This window comes from Bos indicus x Bos taurus, chromosome 11 (assembly GCF_003369695.1).
Source record: "Bos indicus x Bos taurus breed Angus x Brahman F1 hybrid chromosome 11, Bos_hybrid_MaternalHap_v2.0, whole genome shotgun sequence".
Taxonomy (NCBI): domain Eukaryota; kingdom Metazoa; phylum Chordata; class Mammalia; order Artiodactyla; family Bovidae; genus Bos; species Bos indicus x Bos taurus.
The window spans coordinates 10,799,700-10,815,928 of NC_040086.1; the positions used below are offsets into that span (position 1 = coordinate 10,799,700).

General features: G+C 44.0%; 3 protein-coding genes across 12 annotated transcripts in view; 2 read left to right on the plus strand and 1 right to left on the minus strand.

The window, feature by feature from the left end:
• The first annotated feature begins 309 nt into the window (after window positions 1-309).
• TPRKB (TP53RK binding protein) lies at window positions 310-7,651 on the plus strand. Of its 5 annotated transcripts, none has more exons than XM_027554870.1 (5): window positions 310-401; window positions 2,726-2,888; window positions 4,040-4,162; window positions 5,454-5,630; window positions 6,337-7,102. In XM_027554870.1, exons 2-5 carry the CDS (start codon window positions 2,748-2,750, stop codon window positions 6,421-6,423), a joined length of 528 nt encoding a protein of 175 aa, XP_027410671.1. In that variant the 5' UTR covers window positions 310-401; window positions 2,726-2,747; the 3' UTR covers window positions 6,424-7,102. The 5 variants fall into 5 exon arrangements, with proteins under 5 accessions (XP_027410671.1, XP_027410674.1, XP_027410670.1 ...); XM_027554873.1 differs by having other exon boundaries at window positions 322-401; window positions 2,729-2,888; window positions 6,337-7,651; XM_027554869.1 differs by having other exon boundaries at window positions 397-660; window positions 6,337-7,651.
• A 6,109-nt stretch (window positions 7,652-13,760) lies between these two features.
• Window positions 13,761-15,365, plus strand: NAT8 (N-acetyltransferase 8 (putative)). Its single transcript, XM_027554881.1, is given in 1 exon segment — window positions 13,761-15,365. A coding segment is annotated over 1 exon segment (726 nt). The 5' UTR covers window positions 13,761-13,865; the 3' UTR covers window positions 14,592-15,365.
• A 67-nt stretch (window positions 15,366-15,432) lies between these two features.
• Window positions 15,433-16,229, minus strand: part of ALMS1 (ALMS1, centrosome and basal body associated protein) — a 190,536-nt gene continuing 189,739 nt past the window's right edge. For all 6 annotated transcript variants that reach the window (XM_027554877.1, XM_027554878.1, XM_027554876.1 and 3 more), the window contains one exon: window positions 15,433-15,786. In XM_027554877.1, coding sequence (XP_027410678.1) covers window positions 15,742-15,786 — 45 coding nt within the window. In that variant the 3' untranslated portion in view covers window positions 15,433-15,741. The remainder of the gene's footprint in view (window positions 15,787-16,229) is intronic.

Below are 16,229 nucleotides of genomic sequence, written 5' to 3' on the forward strand. Positions count from 1 at the left end.
AAAAACTGAGTCCTGCTTGCCTCGAAAAAGAACTGTAGAATCTCGAGCAGCGGAGACATATGTAGAGCTCATCGGAGCCATTACTTTTCTTCGCATAGGACGAAACACGATGTCTCGTTCAAGGCCAAGCGGCTTAAGGACGCGGCGAAGACCCACACGCCGCCACTCTCATCGGAAGTGGCGGACCGAGCCCCTGCTCTCCTTCGGGTCAGCAGACGCGACTCATGCCGGCGAAACATTCAGTGTAAGGAGGTAGCCGAGAACCTTCCTCCCACCCCGACCTGAAAAGACGCTGCAGGGTCGGGGAGGGCGAGAAAGGAGCGCAGCTGCGGCCGATCTCCCGGAAGTTGAGGGCTTTGTTTCCGTGGGGAAGATCTTACGAGACGGACAGGGACGCGACGGTGAGTACTCCTGGCACCACAGCCCTGGCCGGGTCGGGCGGGAGCTGGAGACCAGTGATTTTCCAGATGATACCTGTGATTCTCGGCGCCCTCGTTTATCGAGCGTTTGCCAAGGTCGGGTCCTGGGATGCAGCCCGGCAGTGATCGGCTCAGCCTCCCTTCGAGGGCGGACGATACAGCATTCTGATGAGCCTGAGACTCACCAAAGTTGTAACAGAGGAGGTCGTAGGAGACTGGTCCTGGGGTCCTGGGAGCGCTGGTAAATGGGCTCTTACTGGCCAGTCGAAAGGAGGGAGGATTAATTCAGAGTAACTGCCTGTCCGAGGGGGCGTGCTGGGTAGGGACTGGGGGTGGTGACAAGCTGGAAGGGCCAGTGCGGCGGTGGGGAAATGAGCGCGGTCTGCAGGGGTGAGCTAGGAAGCGGAAGAGAGAGGAAGGTCTCAGATCACAGAGTTTGGGACCCCGTGACATAAAGGGACTTTATAGTAGGGCAAGATTTGGTGTACATTTTGAAAAGATCACTTTGACTCTCGGGTGGAGGTTGGATGATAGGAGGGAAGGAATTGTGAGGCGACCTCTTCTAAGAGGTCACCGACGTTGAGGAGAGAAGGTGGCCAACGGCGGTGGCAGAGTAGGTATGGAAGAGAATTGGACCCTTCAAAATGATACATAAAAGTTGAGAAGAGTTTTGCATAAGATATGGGATTTGAGTGGGAGGTAAGTATCCAGAGATGGTTCGAAGTTTCTGACTTAAGTGAGTGAATTATATGCTATGTTATGCTAAGTCACTTCAGTCGTGTCCGACTCTGTGCGACCCCATAGACGGCAGCCCACCAGGCTCCCCCGTCCCTGGGATTCTCCAGGCAAGAGTACTGGAGTGGGTTGCCATTTCCTTCTCCAATGCATGAAAGTGAAAAGTGAAAGTCAAGTCGCTCAGTCGTGTCCGACTCTTAGCGACCCCATGGACTGCAGCCTAACAGGCAAACCAAAACCATTTTTGACATTTGATAGGCGCCCTTTTCCCCCTACTGTAAAAACAAAGACCACAAAAAAATTGTTTCCTCCCTGGTTATATGTACTCATTATCTTTTGTGTGCTCACTGTAGAAAATTAAGAACATTTCAAAATATTTTTTCTAGAAAACAAAATTATCTGTAATTCTGCTACCCAGGATGGCCATAATAAAGATTGTGTGGCCCTGTTGTGCCAAGACATTATTCACCATTTTATTTTTCCAGATTGTAACAGAAAAAATCAGATGTAATTCCAGCAAGTCAAAGATAACATTTTGTTGTTTTTTTCAGTAGTTTTCTTTTTGTGTACATTTTTAAAAACCCACATATTATGCACATTTTGTGTTTTATTTTCCAATCAGATGTTAAGTACTTAATGTTATTTATTACTGTATTTACACATCCTTAGCTCCTCTTCAAGACTACAGTTTTTAGTGGTTGGTCAGGAAAGCCACTGTAGTTGGGCCTATTACTAGTTAGGTAGGTTTTCAACCTTTTACTCTTAGGATGATAAGAAAAACATCTTATTACATAAATCTTCAGATTGCCAATGTATTCCTTCAGACAAATGGTGGAGATAAAACTTCCTAGGTAAAAGGATAAAGTGAACCTATATAAAATTGCTTCACCTAAATATCTCTCTGAGACTTGAAATTGTTTTAAAGATTATATTTTTGCAGTGCTTAGTTTTTTCATTCAAAGATAGATTATGTCTCTCCAGTTATTTGTTGTTTATGCTGCTTTTATGTTTTTGTGTATACCCTGTTCTTTCCTTGTTAAATTTATGTCTTTAAAGGGTGTTACTATTTAAGAATTGTACCCTCTAGGCTTAAATTCCCATGTATGTAATGAATATCTTTGAGTTGTGTCATACTTTCTTCCATAAGATTGTTTTCTGCCTTATATTTATGTCTAGATGCTGCCAAAATATAAATAAAATGGTGAGATTAGAAAGCTAAAAATACTAAGTTGGAGTGAGGTTTCCTTAATGCTGTAAGTAACCTGTGGTCTAAAAAGTGTTTGGTATCCTGCTCCTAGTTGTCTGTTGAGAAGCTCCCCCTCATCCAGAGCCTGCCTTATCTGTACCACTAGGGGACCCGGTGTTGCCCTTGATCCTTTCCCAGGAAGGAAGCTAAAACAGCTTAGCAGGGTTAGGAAGACAGTCTGTCATGAGGCTGCCAGATGTTTTGGGGTGGATTTTTCAAGTTTAACAGTTTTACATCTTATTATTAAAGTTATGCTTTAATTGTGAGCAAGGATATTTGTTAGTGACTTACAGTTGTTAACTTTTGGTCTTTTGGTCTTGTGCAGTAGCATCCTGCTTATCTATGAAATGCAGTTAACACATCAGCTGGACCTATTTCCTGAATACAGGGTGACCCTTCTGTTATTTAAAGATGTAAAAAATGCTGCGGCCTTGAGAAAAAAGGCCATGGAAGGTGCCATTGATGGCTCATTAATAAACCCTACAATGGTAAGTACTCATGGCAATGACTGAGCTTTATGGGAGTTTAAGAATCTGATGATTTTTCATGATGTTATGGGTTAGCCCAAAATTGTTATCTTCAAGTAAAAGGACTTGTCTAACCTGTAGAGTGGATTCAGATTTGGCCAGCCTTCAATTTAACAGTGAATAGAAGCCAAGTCGGAGAAGGCAATGGCACCCCACTCCAGTACTCTTGCTTGGAAAATCCCATGGACGGAGGAGCCTGGAAGGCTGCAGTCCATGGGCTCACTGAGGGTCAGACACGACTGGGCGACTTCACTTTCACTTTTCACTTTCATGCATTGGAGAAGGAAATGGCAACTCACTCCAGTGTTCTTGCCTGGAGAATCCCAGGAATGGGGGAACCTGGTGGGCTGCCGTCTATGGGGTCACACAGAGTCGGACATGACTGAAGCGACTTAGTGGCAGCAGAAGCCAGGTGCTGAGCCCCGCCCTAGGAGACATGAAAGGTGGTCTCCCTCTGATATGATGGCTGATGCCTAGATATCCATCTTCTTGTGTGACCTAGAAAATCTCTGTAAAGGAGGCATTGTACAGTGGTAGAATCACCAGGACTTAAATCCCAGTTATGCCATTTATTACAACTTTGAGCATGTGGTAGCCAGCCTTTATACAGTGCTTATTTGGTAAGTTCTTTGTATATACTGCTAACTCACTTAATCTTTACAACAACTCTATGAAGTTGTGAGATGATTATCTGCTTCTAAAAGATAAAATGCTAAGGAATTTGCCCAGGTTCCCTTGGTGGTAAGTGGCAGAGCTGAAATTCCAACCCATTCTTTGCCTTGGTTTCCTCATTTATTGCACATGAAAATAATAGAAGATATCAAATAGGGTACTTTTGAGTAGAATAGAAAATAAAGTTTAAATGTTGAGTATATGGCCTTTCCCATAATAATGGTCCTCAATAAGTTGTTTTAAAACTTTTTGTGTCTTAATTGCCTGCAGCTGTAAAATTCTGTGATTTTTCTAAACACCTAGGCCCTTGAGATTTTGACAATTTTGAAAATATAGAAATTGTGATGAAGTAAAACAGCCTGACCCTGGAGGGTACAGGGCATTATTCTTCAGAGTACTCCAGATTCTTTGTGTATAATGTTTTCTGTTCTCTTTGGTAGATTGTTGATCCATTTCAGATAATTATGGCCGCAAACAAAGCAGTTCACCTCTACAAGCTGGGGAAAATGAAGACCAGAACTCTATCTGCTGAAGTTATTTTCAATCTTTCCCCAAATAACAATGTAATTAGTATGGAATATATACTTTCTTTATATCTGTTGACCTTGTCATGGTAGCCTGTGTGTGACTCAGTGTTGGGTTGGAGCCTGTTGCTGGTAACAAACCAAAATAACAGTGAAGAGTGAGTGCTGGACAGAGAGTTGCGGTTTAGCATTGCCTCCTACTAGACAAGTAAGCTTTGGAGTCACTCACATGAAATTTAGCTAAATTGAGTGAGGATAGTTTTACTTGTCCTTCCTGACATACAGAGTCAGGAAAATGCTGTTTAAATCTCATGATAAAAAATTAGGTGTGGGTATTTGTGTGTTACCATGCGCATCTTTCGTTCTCCCTATAAACTCTTTGAGGATAGAACCACGCCTTTTCCATATACTGGAAGGCTGCTGGTACCTAGACTAGCTCTTAACACATGCTCATACACGTGGTACACAGGAAGAGTTTGTGTTTGAGATACTGATAGTAATCAAAGTTTTTGAGTTAAAAACATTCCACCTGCGCATATTTTTTAAAAAACCAACTAATTTTGCTGACGAAGTTTAATTATTACTACTACTAAACACAATCAAGTACTGCCATGGAGAGAAAGGTTAGGAAACCTGTGGCATGGTTTAAAATACATATGTTTGAAAAATCTATAAAATGTGTAGTAATAGAATTCTCCAGTATCTTGGGGAAAATTACTGGGTAATTGTTTCTTTGAGATTGCTGAAATAACTCAAGAGACTGCAGTTCATAAACACGTGTTGAGCTTGTCCCTGTTCCAGTCTAGGGTCAGAAATGTTCCCAAGAAAGGCAGATGAACAAGACAAAGTTCAAGTGCCCTAAGTTAATTGATATAATGGAATAATAATGCAAATCTGTGGGAACAAAGAAGCAATTCATTCTATAAGGAGGAAAGTGCTAAAGGAGTGACATTTGAGCTGGACCCTTGAAAGATGAAGGCAGTCCAGGAGGAGGACAAAATGCAGGCACAGGCAAGAAAAGTAGGAAAGGATGGGAGCTCCACAGCCCCACTGGCTGGAGGGCAGGAGGGCGCGGCGAGAGTCACTGGGTCCAGGGGAGGGTCATTGGTGCATCAAAGTCCAGGCTTGATGCTGTGGGAATGAGGTGCAGCTTTGAGCAGGGAGTACTCCAGAGGCAGAGGTGGTAGAGATTAGGAAGGGACATTGCAAGACTGTAGGCAGAGAGAACCACTAGGATGTGAAAAATGAGAATCTGACCAGGAAAGGCTGCAAATGGGGAGAGGTTTCAGATGTTGAGACTACTGATTTTATTGTCTTTTTCACCCCTTAGATTTCAGAAGCCTTGAAAAAATTTGGTATCTCAGCAAATGATACTTCAATTCTGATTGCTTATATTGAAGAGGGTGAAAAACAAATAAATCAAGAACACCTAATATCTCAGGTAGAAGGTCATCAGGTTCCTCTGAAAAATCTCCCTGAAATAACAAATATTACAGAAGTCAAAAAGGTTTGTAAACCCATATTTTTAGAAAGAGCATGATAGATGTGGAATAATACTGTTTGCTTATTGATCACCAATGCTTCTATATTGTTTTAACTTTTAAGAAAGGTTAATAAGACTCTGATGCTGGGAGGGATTGGGGGCAGGAGGAGAAGGGGACGACAGAGGATGAGATGGCTGGATGGCATCACTGACTCGATGGACGTGAGTCTGGGTGAACTCCAGGAGTTGGTGATGGACAGGGAGGCCTGGCGTGCTACGATTCATGGGGTCGCAAAGAGTCGGACACGACTGAGCGACTAAACTGAACTGAACTGAAAAATGATTAGACATGCAAAGAAATGCAGATTTATGTAAGATATAATTAGAAACTTAGTTGGTAAAGACATTCTTTTAAAAAGAATAGATAACTTTAGATATCAAGCTTACATTTGAAATATAAAATATAGTATGAAGTTAATGTCTAGATGTGTGCTTTTAAAATTGGTACAAATGTTTTGATGTTTAGAGAGTTATCACTATAACTGCAGTTGAAACTTTTGACATAAGTGATGAGTTGCTGTCTACTTTGCATACCTTAATCACATTGTGATTCCATCCCATTATCCCAATAATTGAGTAATAAATTAGGTCACATATATGTATTTGTATAATGGAAATTAGTAGTGCATGAACATGTCAGCATGTCATAATCTGTCTTTTATGCTTACAGGTATATAAACTATCTTCACAAGAAGAAAGTATTGGAACATTATTGGATGGTATCATTTGTAGAATGTCAACAAAAGATGTTTTGTGAAATGACAGAAATATTAAAAAATTTTCAGCTTTTATACAAAACATTCATTGTTTTTCCTAGATCATAAAATCTATTATGTTGTAGAAAGTTTTAAAACACAGAATGGTAACAAAGGAAAGGAAAAAAAAAACACTCCTGGTCCTACCTTTTCATATTTTGAAAGATAATCACGGTTGTTGTTGTTATTGTCTTTTGTTTCTGTCCAGATATATTTTATTTTTATATAATTGGAATAATTGCAAACATTTATTGAATGTCTACAATATACTAGGTTCTTATCTAAATGACTGTATATCCATCAACTTACACCCTTGCACTTAATTCTGGCTACTCCAGCATCACCGTTCCAAGCCTCCTGGTTCCAAGTTTTTGTAGCAAGAATTCATTTAATTATCACAGCATCATATGAAGTACATTACTCCCATTAAAAGGTTGTACAAATAATAATGTGCGCAAGGTCACACAGCTAAAAATCATGTGTTATAAATGGTTTGGGATTTTTTTTTTTCATATTTTGTCTTAAAATATGGTTGTGTCAGTCAAGATAGAGTAGGTTACAGGCCGTATGTTCATGTTTTGCTGAGTTTGCTTGTTCTTAGTCTTTTCTATGCATGGGCAAACACTTCTGAAATATTTGAAAGTAAATTGCAGCCCTTGGGGCACTTCACCCCCCATTGTATTTAGTTGTCATGTCTCTCTCAATTATTTTTTAATTGAAGGAGAATTGCTTTACAGAATTTTGTTGGTTTCTGTCATATCAACAGTCATGTCTCTTTTAAAGGCTCGTTTAATCTAGAACTATTTTTTTTTTAAAGGTGATGTTGACAGTTTTTGAAGAGTACCCCAGATGTCTTTCAGAATTTCGGAATGAGTTTGTTCGTGATTCAAGTCAGTTTAAATATTTTGGAGAATGATACGTAGATTTTGTGTCCTTCCAATTTTACATCATTGGGAGGCACATAGCGTCACCTGGCCTCATCACTGGTGGTACAGTTTGGTCTCTTCGTTAAGGTGGTACCCCAGACTTCTCCAATATGAAGGCATCTTTTCTCCTGAAGCTTAGGGAGAAGTCAAAGCTGCCCTAAAGCTCAAAGTGCCTGTAGCCAGGATTAAAACTCCAAGTGACCCCTGATTCTGTGCTCCTAATGACTCCACACAGCCATCACTATCAAACATGTTCTTTGTAAAAGTGAAACTTCACATATATAATTCTATTTTTATATATTAACATTGCTTTCAATTGTTCCTTTTGCTTTTGCAAGTAAATCTCTGTACATGTCTTTTTCTGTAGGATAGCTTCCCTGAAGTGGAATTACTGGGGAAGAGGATATGGATTTTTAATACCAGAACGGCGCCACTTCACACTTGTAAGAGCAGTGCACAAGTGTGCCAGTCTCAGCACTCACCAACAATGCCTTTAAACTTCTCAACATTTTCGCCATTTTGAAATGTCAGACTACTGGTGAAGCTGAACTATGTTTATTTGTTATGAAGTGTTTTGAAAGGGTTTATACCTGTAACTATATAGATTTTTTTTTAACTCTATGAGCCTTTGGGTGAAGAAGGAAAAAGAAGTAATGCCATTTCCTGGGAAAAAAGTTAACGTAAGGTCCACAAGCTTTTTCTCTTAAGAAAGTTGGGCCAATTTAGGAATAATGTTCTCTTTCTTCTTAAATTAACCAGTTTGCTTCAGAGCTTAAACGCTTCCCCAGCAAAAGCAACCAGTGATTATAGGGCCTTTGATGCTGGAAGAGAAGGGATGCAGTGTGGCAGGCCACCCTCAGTTGGCTCCTTGGTCAAGGGTTACAGGGTTATCAAGGGATACTAAGGCTGTTAGCCAGCTGTCGCTAGGATAACATGAGGAAAGGGGGCTCTGTCACCCAGGCAATCGTTGCTCCCCATCTCCCCCGTCTTGGGAACAAGGAAAGCTGCTACGAGTGGCAGAATCTTTAATCCCCTGCCCTTCTCCCCACCTCACACGGGAAAACCACAAGAACGCACCTAAGCACCGTGCTTTCTTTTTAGAAGGAGCCCTGGGGCTCGCAGACTTTTTCAGGCCACCTGCTGCAATTCTCATTTTCGCTTTTTCCTTTGATGACCTTTCTGCTTGTCTGGAAACCTGGAACCTGTGCTAGGGCTGCGGCTGCTTCTCTGCACCTGGTTTTGTTTTGCTGACTGCTGTGCTATCTGCACTCCGTGTTACAAAACTGAGTAAAGCACAGCTCTGTAGGTGATTGGTCTCAGGATGAGCCAAGTTTGTATTGTTTTCATAATCCTCTGTGCCAGTTATCTGCCATTGTTCCCTCCAGCTCACTCTTCATCCTTCTCCACTTCTCTCTGCCCTGGACGCTGACTTACCATGTACGTCCTCCCTTCCCCTTGGCTTCTGCTTGGGTTTGGCCAGTGTGTGGGGTGGAGAGGCTAGCAGGAGGATGAGGCCAAAGGTATTTCTTTTCCTGGCCCCTCACTGCAAGGATCCCTAGGCTGGCTTTGGCTTTGGACCTCTCAGGGTGGTCCTTGCTACTCAACTTCTGGGTCAGGGTCCTGTCCCCTCACCCTCCTGCCTCACTTCAGGCCTCTTGAGCATTAACATACGTGGTTCCCCTTTACCCACCCACACCTTCATAATTAGGCCCTTTGGTGATCTATATAAAATGAGCTTGGGTTATCCTAGTTTGAGTGTTGGGGCCTGATAATGCCTCCCTTTTGTTAAAAGGTTAGATTAGCAGTATTTGTATAGAGCTGGATCATTGTTCCAGTATCTCTGAACATCTTGCCAAGGAGTGACCTATCGGACCACTTTCTTTCCTCTTGAAACAATTTGCTGTTACTTCCTCTCACTCATGTCCTTTAAGTTATGAGTGCTCAGTGGGAATCCAGGGCACTGACCTGAGGCTGGCTTACTGGGAACCCTGATGAAGAGATCAGGGGAGATGATGTTCTTTCCAGGACATTTTCCTCCTCTTTCTGAGACTTCCAAAACATGACACCACTTGATTGTCTGACTTCCAGTTCATTGACCCAATTCTGGGCTTAGCTGGTCTAACAGGCAAGTGTTCTTCATAAATGCAAGCATAGGGTTTCATTGACATGCTGCTCTCAAGTCCCACAACTCTGAGAATAACAGTGATTTCAAAAATATAACTACCTATTATAATCAGGTTCCTATGGGTAATAGAAAAATTAAATAATTTATCAGGTCACTAGTAACTGTTTAACTGTTAATACGTTAACAGTTTTTAGCAAGTAACAAATTAACAGCAATATAAGTGCTGGATGAGAAGTGCCAAGTCTTCAAAGGAGGGAGCGGATACAAGATCCATCTGGTTGTCAGGGGTCAGAAATCTTGATGGAGGAGGTAGCACTGAGCTCAACCTTGACCCTGTCACATACTGGATCTGGGTCAGTATGGCCTGAACGTAGGTGCGTGATGAGGCTTAGAGGTGAATCTTGCATCCCAGCAGACAGCTGTTTCTGTTGGCATACAGAGCTTTATACTAATTAATAATTCAAACACTTGTCAGATACCTGTCTTTTGGGGTCAGCATGTGGTACTGAAAAAGCAAAAAGTTCAGGCCTTCGAGTCAAAACTGCCAAGGCTTGGGTTCCACTCTCTTGGGTAGGAGATCTCAGGCTTGTGAGCCTCGGTTTCACATTTGTAAAATGGAAGCAATATGAGCCTTAGCTCTTAGATGGTTGTGAATGTCAAATAGTACAGCACAGGAAAAGTGCTTTCTCACAGAGCCAGGTATCTAATATCTCAGCAAGTGACAGCTGTCTGTGTGTACCGGGCATAATACTGAGGCATACAGTAGAGTAAGACTCACTGCTGCCAGGGGAGTAAAACTTAGCATAGCAGTTTGGCAGCGCCTCCAGCTGTTAAAGTGGAGTTACCATATGACCCAGCAATTGCACTCCTGGATATATACCAGAGGAACTGAAAACACGTGTTGAAACAACCACTTGTGCAGAATATTCACAGCAACACTATTCACAACAGCCAGAATGTGGAAACAAGTGTCCACCAGCAGATGACTGGATAAACAAATGATCTATCCTTTCCATGGAACATTATTCAGCCATAAAAAGCAATGAAGTACTGATGCCTGCTAGGACATGGGTGAACTTTGAGAACCAAAGTGAAAGAAGCTAAAGATAAAAGTTCACATATCGTGTGATTCCATTTAAATGAAACATCCAGAATAGGTACGTCCAAAGAGACAGCAGGCTAGTGGTTGCCAGGGGTGCAAGAGGGGTGGAAATGGAGTGGCTACCCACTGACTAAGGGGTTTCATTCTGGGGTGATGAAAATGCTTCAGAACAAGACCGAAGTGGTGGTTATACAACATTGTGAATGTCCTAAGTACCACTGAGTTGTACAAATGTGAATGGTTAATTGAAAATACTAGAATAACACACCTGCCTTACCTTCAGGAATTCACAATCTTCGATGGGTCTGTTTAGACTGACTCTCAAGAGTTGGCTGAAGTACATTTGCAGCAATATAAATGGACCTAGAGAATATCATGCTAAGTGAAGAAAGTCAGAGAAGGATAAATACCATATGAGACCGCTGGTATGTGTATCTAAAATAGGACACAAATGAACTCATCCACAGAACAGAAACAGAATCAGACTTGGAGAATAAACTGTGGTTGCTATGTGGGAGAGGGAGGCAGTGGGGATTTGGAATTAGCAGGTGCAAGTTATCATACACAGAATGGATAAACAACAAGGTCCTACCGTATAGCACAGGGAACTGTATTCAATATCCAGTGATAAACCACAATGGAGAATAGGAAGAAGAATGTATATATATGTATAACTGAGTCACTTTGCTGTGCAGCAGAAATTAACACACTCTAATTCAATAAATGTTTTTAAAAAAGGAGTTGGCTGAGGCAGAGACAGGTAGATTCCCAGGCCTGTTTCATCATTTGAAAGCAGGGTCAAGAGCCTGCAATGTGCTGGTTTCCAGACCGGTATCTCTTACACAGAGAATTACCCATAATTCCTCTACCCAGACATAAATGCTGCCAATGTTTGGTGTAACCATTCAAGACTTTTCTTTCTGCATGCTTGTGAATATAAATTATTAGTTATATTTTTTCAAAAATGAGTGAAAACATAGTTTTATCATCTTTTATAGCTTGACAATTATATTCTGACAATTATTTTTCATGTCAATAAATCCTCATGATCATCATTGATGACTCAGGAAGGTTAAAAAGCCTAAATGTAAACCAAGGTCACTGGGTTGAGGAAGCCACAGAAGTTGGTGAGAATACAGGAAAGAGAGGGTAGGGACAGACAGGGCTTCTGGCCCCTCAGCTTGACCACTAGGATCTGATTGGTTAATATTAGAGACTCATGAGGGTTACTCAGCTATACTCTGGAGCCTTCTATTCTCTTTTGGTTCCTTGTTCAAATTTTGCTTAACATTGAAATGTTATAAATGGCACCTTTGCGGTGATCTCTTTCACAAGTCTGGTCTCTGGAGCATCCTCCTAGTTGCTCTTGCCAGAAATCTAGCTGTCATCTCTGACCCCTTCTTCATCCTCAGATTAGCATTAACTTGTCATTTCTGTTCCCCAAAGATACTTCCAAGAGGGCCAGTTTCCATCCATGGCCCCATTCTGGTCCAAGTTACTGCTTTCTCTTGTAGGATCCCCACTAGCCTAGGTGGCTCCTTTGTGAACAAAGAACAAGGCACCCCCTCAACACTGACACAACCTGCTGGAACACAGCTCAGTGGGCAGTGACACCTTTGAGCAAAATAAGAAAAAGATGCCTTTTCCTTTGGTCAGACTCAGCTCTGTGCCAGGGCTCGTAGATTGTAGTTCCCACAAGCCTTCCTTGACAAGGTGATCTTGTAAAGTGAGCACCTGCGTATCTGTATCCAGAGGCCCTTCTGCTTGGACAGCTGCACTAGCCTCTGGGGGGCAGGGGGATATAGACTTCTATTCCGGGTCCTTTCAGTCCATTTTCCACAGGTCACCAGAATCACACACACATATCACACAACTCACCGCTACCTCTGGTTATGTTACGCCCCAGCTAAAAGAACAGCAGCGGGCTCCTGATGTTCTTAAAACAGAGCCCAAACTTTGTAACCTGGATGATATGCCCTGCATGGCCTCACCCAGCTGTGAAGGACCTTATGTACTGATCCAGCAGAACTGGACTCTGGCCTGTGATGACAGAGTGCAGGGTGAGGGGCGAATGCTCCAGGGTCATAGCAGGTGTACGGTGGGGCCAAGCATGGACATCAGAGAGCACCAAGGTGCCCGGTGAACTGCCATGGTTGGGGGTGTAGGCCAGCCACAAGGGCAAGGACCCCTGAGCTGTTCCAAACCCTGCGTGACCCCTCCAGGCTAATTCCCCAGAGTTCAGAGAACCAAGAATGGGCTTCGTGCTCTATCATGGCCCAGCTCCTTGAGCTTGGGCTTTATGATTAACAAATATTCAGAAGCCAGCCAATGAGGACCCGGGCCCCAGAAGTAGGACAGGCTCTGCAGTCTCTCCTGGATGCCAGTCGGATGCTGAGGACAGAGGCCAGGCAGAGGCTGCCCTGGACACTCCAGGCTCTTGTGACAGCAGGTGAGAGGACATGGGTGGAAGGACTGCTCTCAGGTGTGGCCTGGAGCTCCGGACTCGCCTGGCCTTCAAGGCTGGACCGCTTTTGGCGTTACACCTCATGCCCCCTCAGCAGCCTGAGAATCTGCAATCAAGGCGGAAGGAACATTTGCTGTTTCCAAGTACTTGGAAACACAGGCTTCCCTCAGTGTATGGGCCCTGAGAGAGGGACCAAGAGGAGGACACATGCGTGGCTGCTGCAGGGAGCGCCAGTGTATGGAGAAACTGAGACGAGGGCTAGGGAACGGGGAAAGACGGGAGGGCACTTTACAATCAGAGCTTTGTTTATGCTATTTCATTAAACCCTCTGAACAACTTCTGAAGGCAGATTCTTAGGGATTATATAACATGCCCAAGATCATGCATGAAGCCATGATCAAATGCAGGTCTTTCGGACTCTACACCTTCTCCCAGTGGCTGTGGCCTACTTCCTCTTGGGTAGAAGCAGAGACACATCTTTGAGCAGGGTCTTCCTGGTTCTGCTAAGTGGGCCACTCACATGGCTTCCTCTTTCTGCCCCAGGGCTGCTGGGCAAGCATAAAGGGGCACCTAGGTCTTTCCTGGTGGCTCAGATGGTAAAGCATCTGCCTGCAATGCAGGAGACCTGGGTTCAATCCCTGGGTTGGGAAGATCCCCTGGAGAAGGAAATGGCAACCCACTCCAGTATCCTTGCCTGGAGAATCCCATGGACAGAGGATCGATAGGCTACAGTCCATGGGGCCGCAGAGTCGGACACGACCGAGCGACTTCACTTTGACTTTCAGGTCTCTCTTGAACTTCAAGATCCAGACAACCAGAAGTCTTCTATGGCTCCTTATCACATCCACAAATACCAGGATAATGACCGCAAATGGGTCATAGACTTGTTCTCTAAGGCGATGGCTGAGCACATTCCTACCACCTTCCGCCACATCCTGAAGCTGCCCCAAACCCTTGTGCTCTTGCTTGGGGGACCCCTTGCCCTATTCCTAGTCTCTGGCTCCTGGGTCCTGGCCTTCGTGGCCAGCCTCGCCCTCTTTGCTGCCCTGAGGTTCCTTGCCAAATACCCCTGGAAGCAGTTTAAAGTCATGTCTTTGCACACAGACTTGTCTGACATCACTAAATCTTACTTCAGTGAGAGTGGCTCCTGCTTCTGAGTGGCTGAGTCTAAGGGACAGGTGGTAGGCATAGTGGGAGCACTGCCTGTTAAGAAACCCATCCTGCAGAAGAAGCAGTTGGAGCTGCTTCACCTATGTGTGGCCCCTGAGCACCGAGGTCAAGGGATAGCCAAAGCCCTGGTCAGGACTCTCCTCACATTTGCACGAGACCAGGGCTATGGTGAAGTGGTCCTTACCACCAGCTTGCTGCAGCACTCTGCCCAGGCCCTTTACCAGCACCTTGGCTTCCAGAAGACGAGCCAGTTTTTCTTATCCACAAGCTGGAGGCTAATTTCTCTCTCTCAAATTTCAGTTTACCTACTGCCTCCCCTCTGCTCAGGTCTCTCAGGCACTGGAGCAGGGAGGGGGCCTGTGATCTGTTTTCTAGCAGATTAGTCAGGAGGAATCTTCTCTGCTGCAGAAACAGGCAGCCCCTGAAGTCTCAGTGTGATGGCAGGGTAAAAGCTTATTGCTTGTTCGCGCAGGCTCTGGTGGTGGGGTGGCTCTGCTCCATTCAGTCTTTTGGGATTGCTACTGTTTCATTTATCTAATGCCAACAGATTGTTGCGTGAAAAACTACCACAAAACAATAATAAACCTTTTTCTTTGGCTCATGAGTCTGTGGGTCGGCAGCTTATGCTGGGTTTCCCCTTTGGTGTCCAGGTGTCATGCTGGGGATCCTCCCCACTTTCAGTGAACAGAAATGCAAAATCATATGAAGAGGGCATGGAGAAGGCGTGTGAGAAGAATCCACATGAGAAGGACTGGGGCCAATGATGCCGTCAATCTGTCATGGTCCCCAAGGTCTCTGCTGAAGGGGAGAAGGCAGCCAGTGACAGGACTAGACCTAGAAGTGGCACCACCTGCGGCTCACTGGCCAGGACCAGGTCGTGATTTAAATCCAGCTACTGTTGTCTCCTGAGCTGTGCCTCTAAAAGCTAGCAGCCCTGAGGGAAGCTGGAGTGAGGCTAGGATGTGGCTCTGGACCCAAGGTGCCTGTGTCTGCCGAGTCTCTCTGGCTACTCAATGGCTACCTAAGCAGACACTGTCTCCAGAGAATCAACAAAAGGGCTCTCACTACATTACATGGCATTTCTAAAGAAAGACCACATTTTATCTAACAGCCCATTTCCCTTGACTGGCACTTTTAGACTGAGGTCTCCCACACACCCCTGGAAACACTGCATAGCTCCTGGCACCTCTCCAAATGGAAAATAAAAAACCTGCTGCTGCTTGCTTTACTGTGAGTCATCAGAAGTTATTTATTTTCTATAAAAACACATACAAAAAGGGACTTACTCTTGGCTAGAAGTAAGGTAGTATCATTGTAACAAATATCCTTGTGGGTAAGGCCACTGTGGAGAAAGTACTGCTCCTAAACCATTAATAATCTTAGTCATTCTACCCAAGACTCTTTAGAAGGTAACTATTTCTACATTACACATGGACGACAAGCTTTATTAAACCAGACTCATAAAAGTAAGGATTACGTTCCTCCAAGCTGATAAAATATAATTCCAAGGCGCTGAGGAAAATACTCTTTATTTCAGTCCCAAGGAACTTTTCTCCCCAAGAGTTGATTGGTCACTTTCTGTGGAAGAAAAGAAAGGGAAGAAAGAAGTTAGATATTCTTGCCATCAGAGGCAGACAGCCACTCCTCACCCTAGACGTGCTGCTGAAGAGACCAGTGTGGTTCTCCCAAACCTTATCTTTCCCAGCTTCAGAAGATATGGTAATTATAGTAAAAAAATACTTCCTCAAGTGTTTAGGAAAGACCTATCTACAGTCTGTTATAGTCTACACAGAAACATTACATTAATATAATCCTAACAGACTAATCCGTCCGTCAGTTCACACACAGCGCAAGGAGAAGCCTGGCCTCGGGACGCTGGCGCACCACCCGCGGCGCAGCAGCGCCCGCGCCTCGCACTTGAGGGAGCCCAGCCCGAGCCGCGGCGCACGCTCCAGGAGCAGCTCTCCAGTCCCACATGGGTCTCCCACGAACTCGTCTCTCGGTTCCTGACTGTCAGAGTC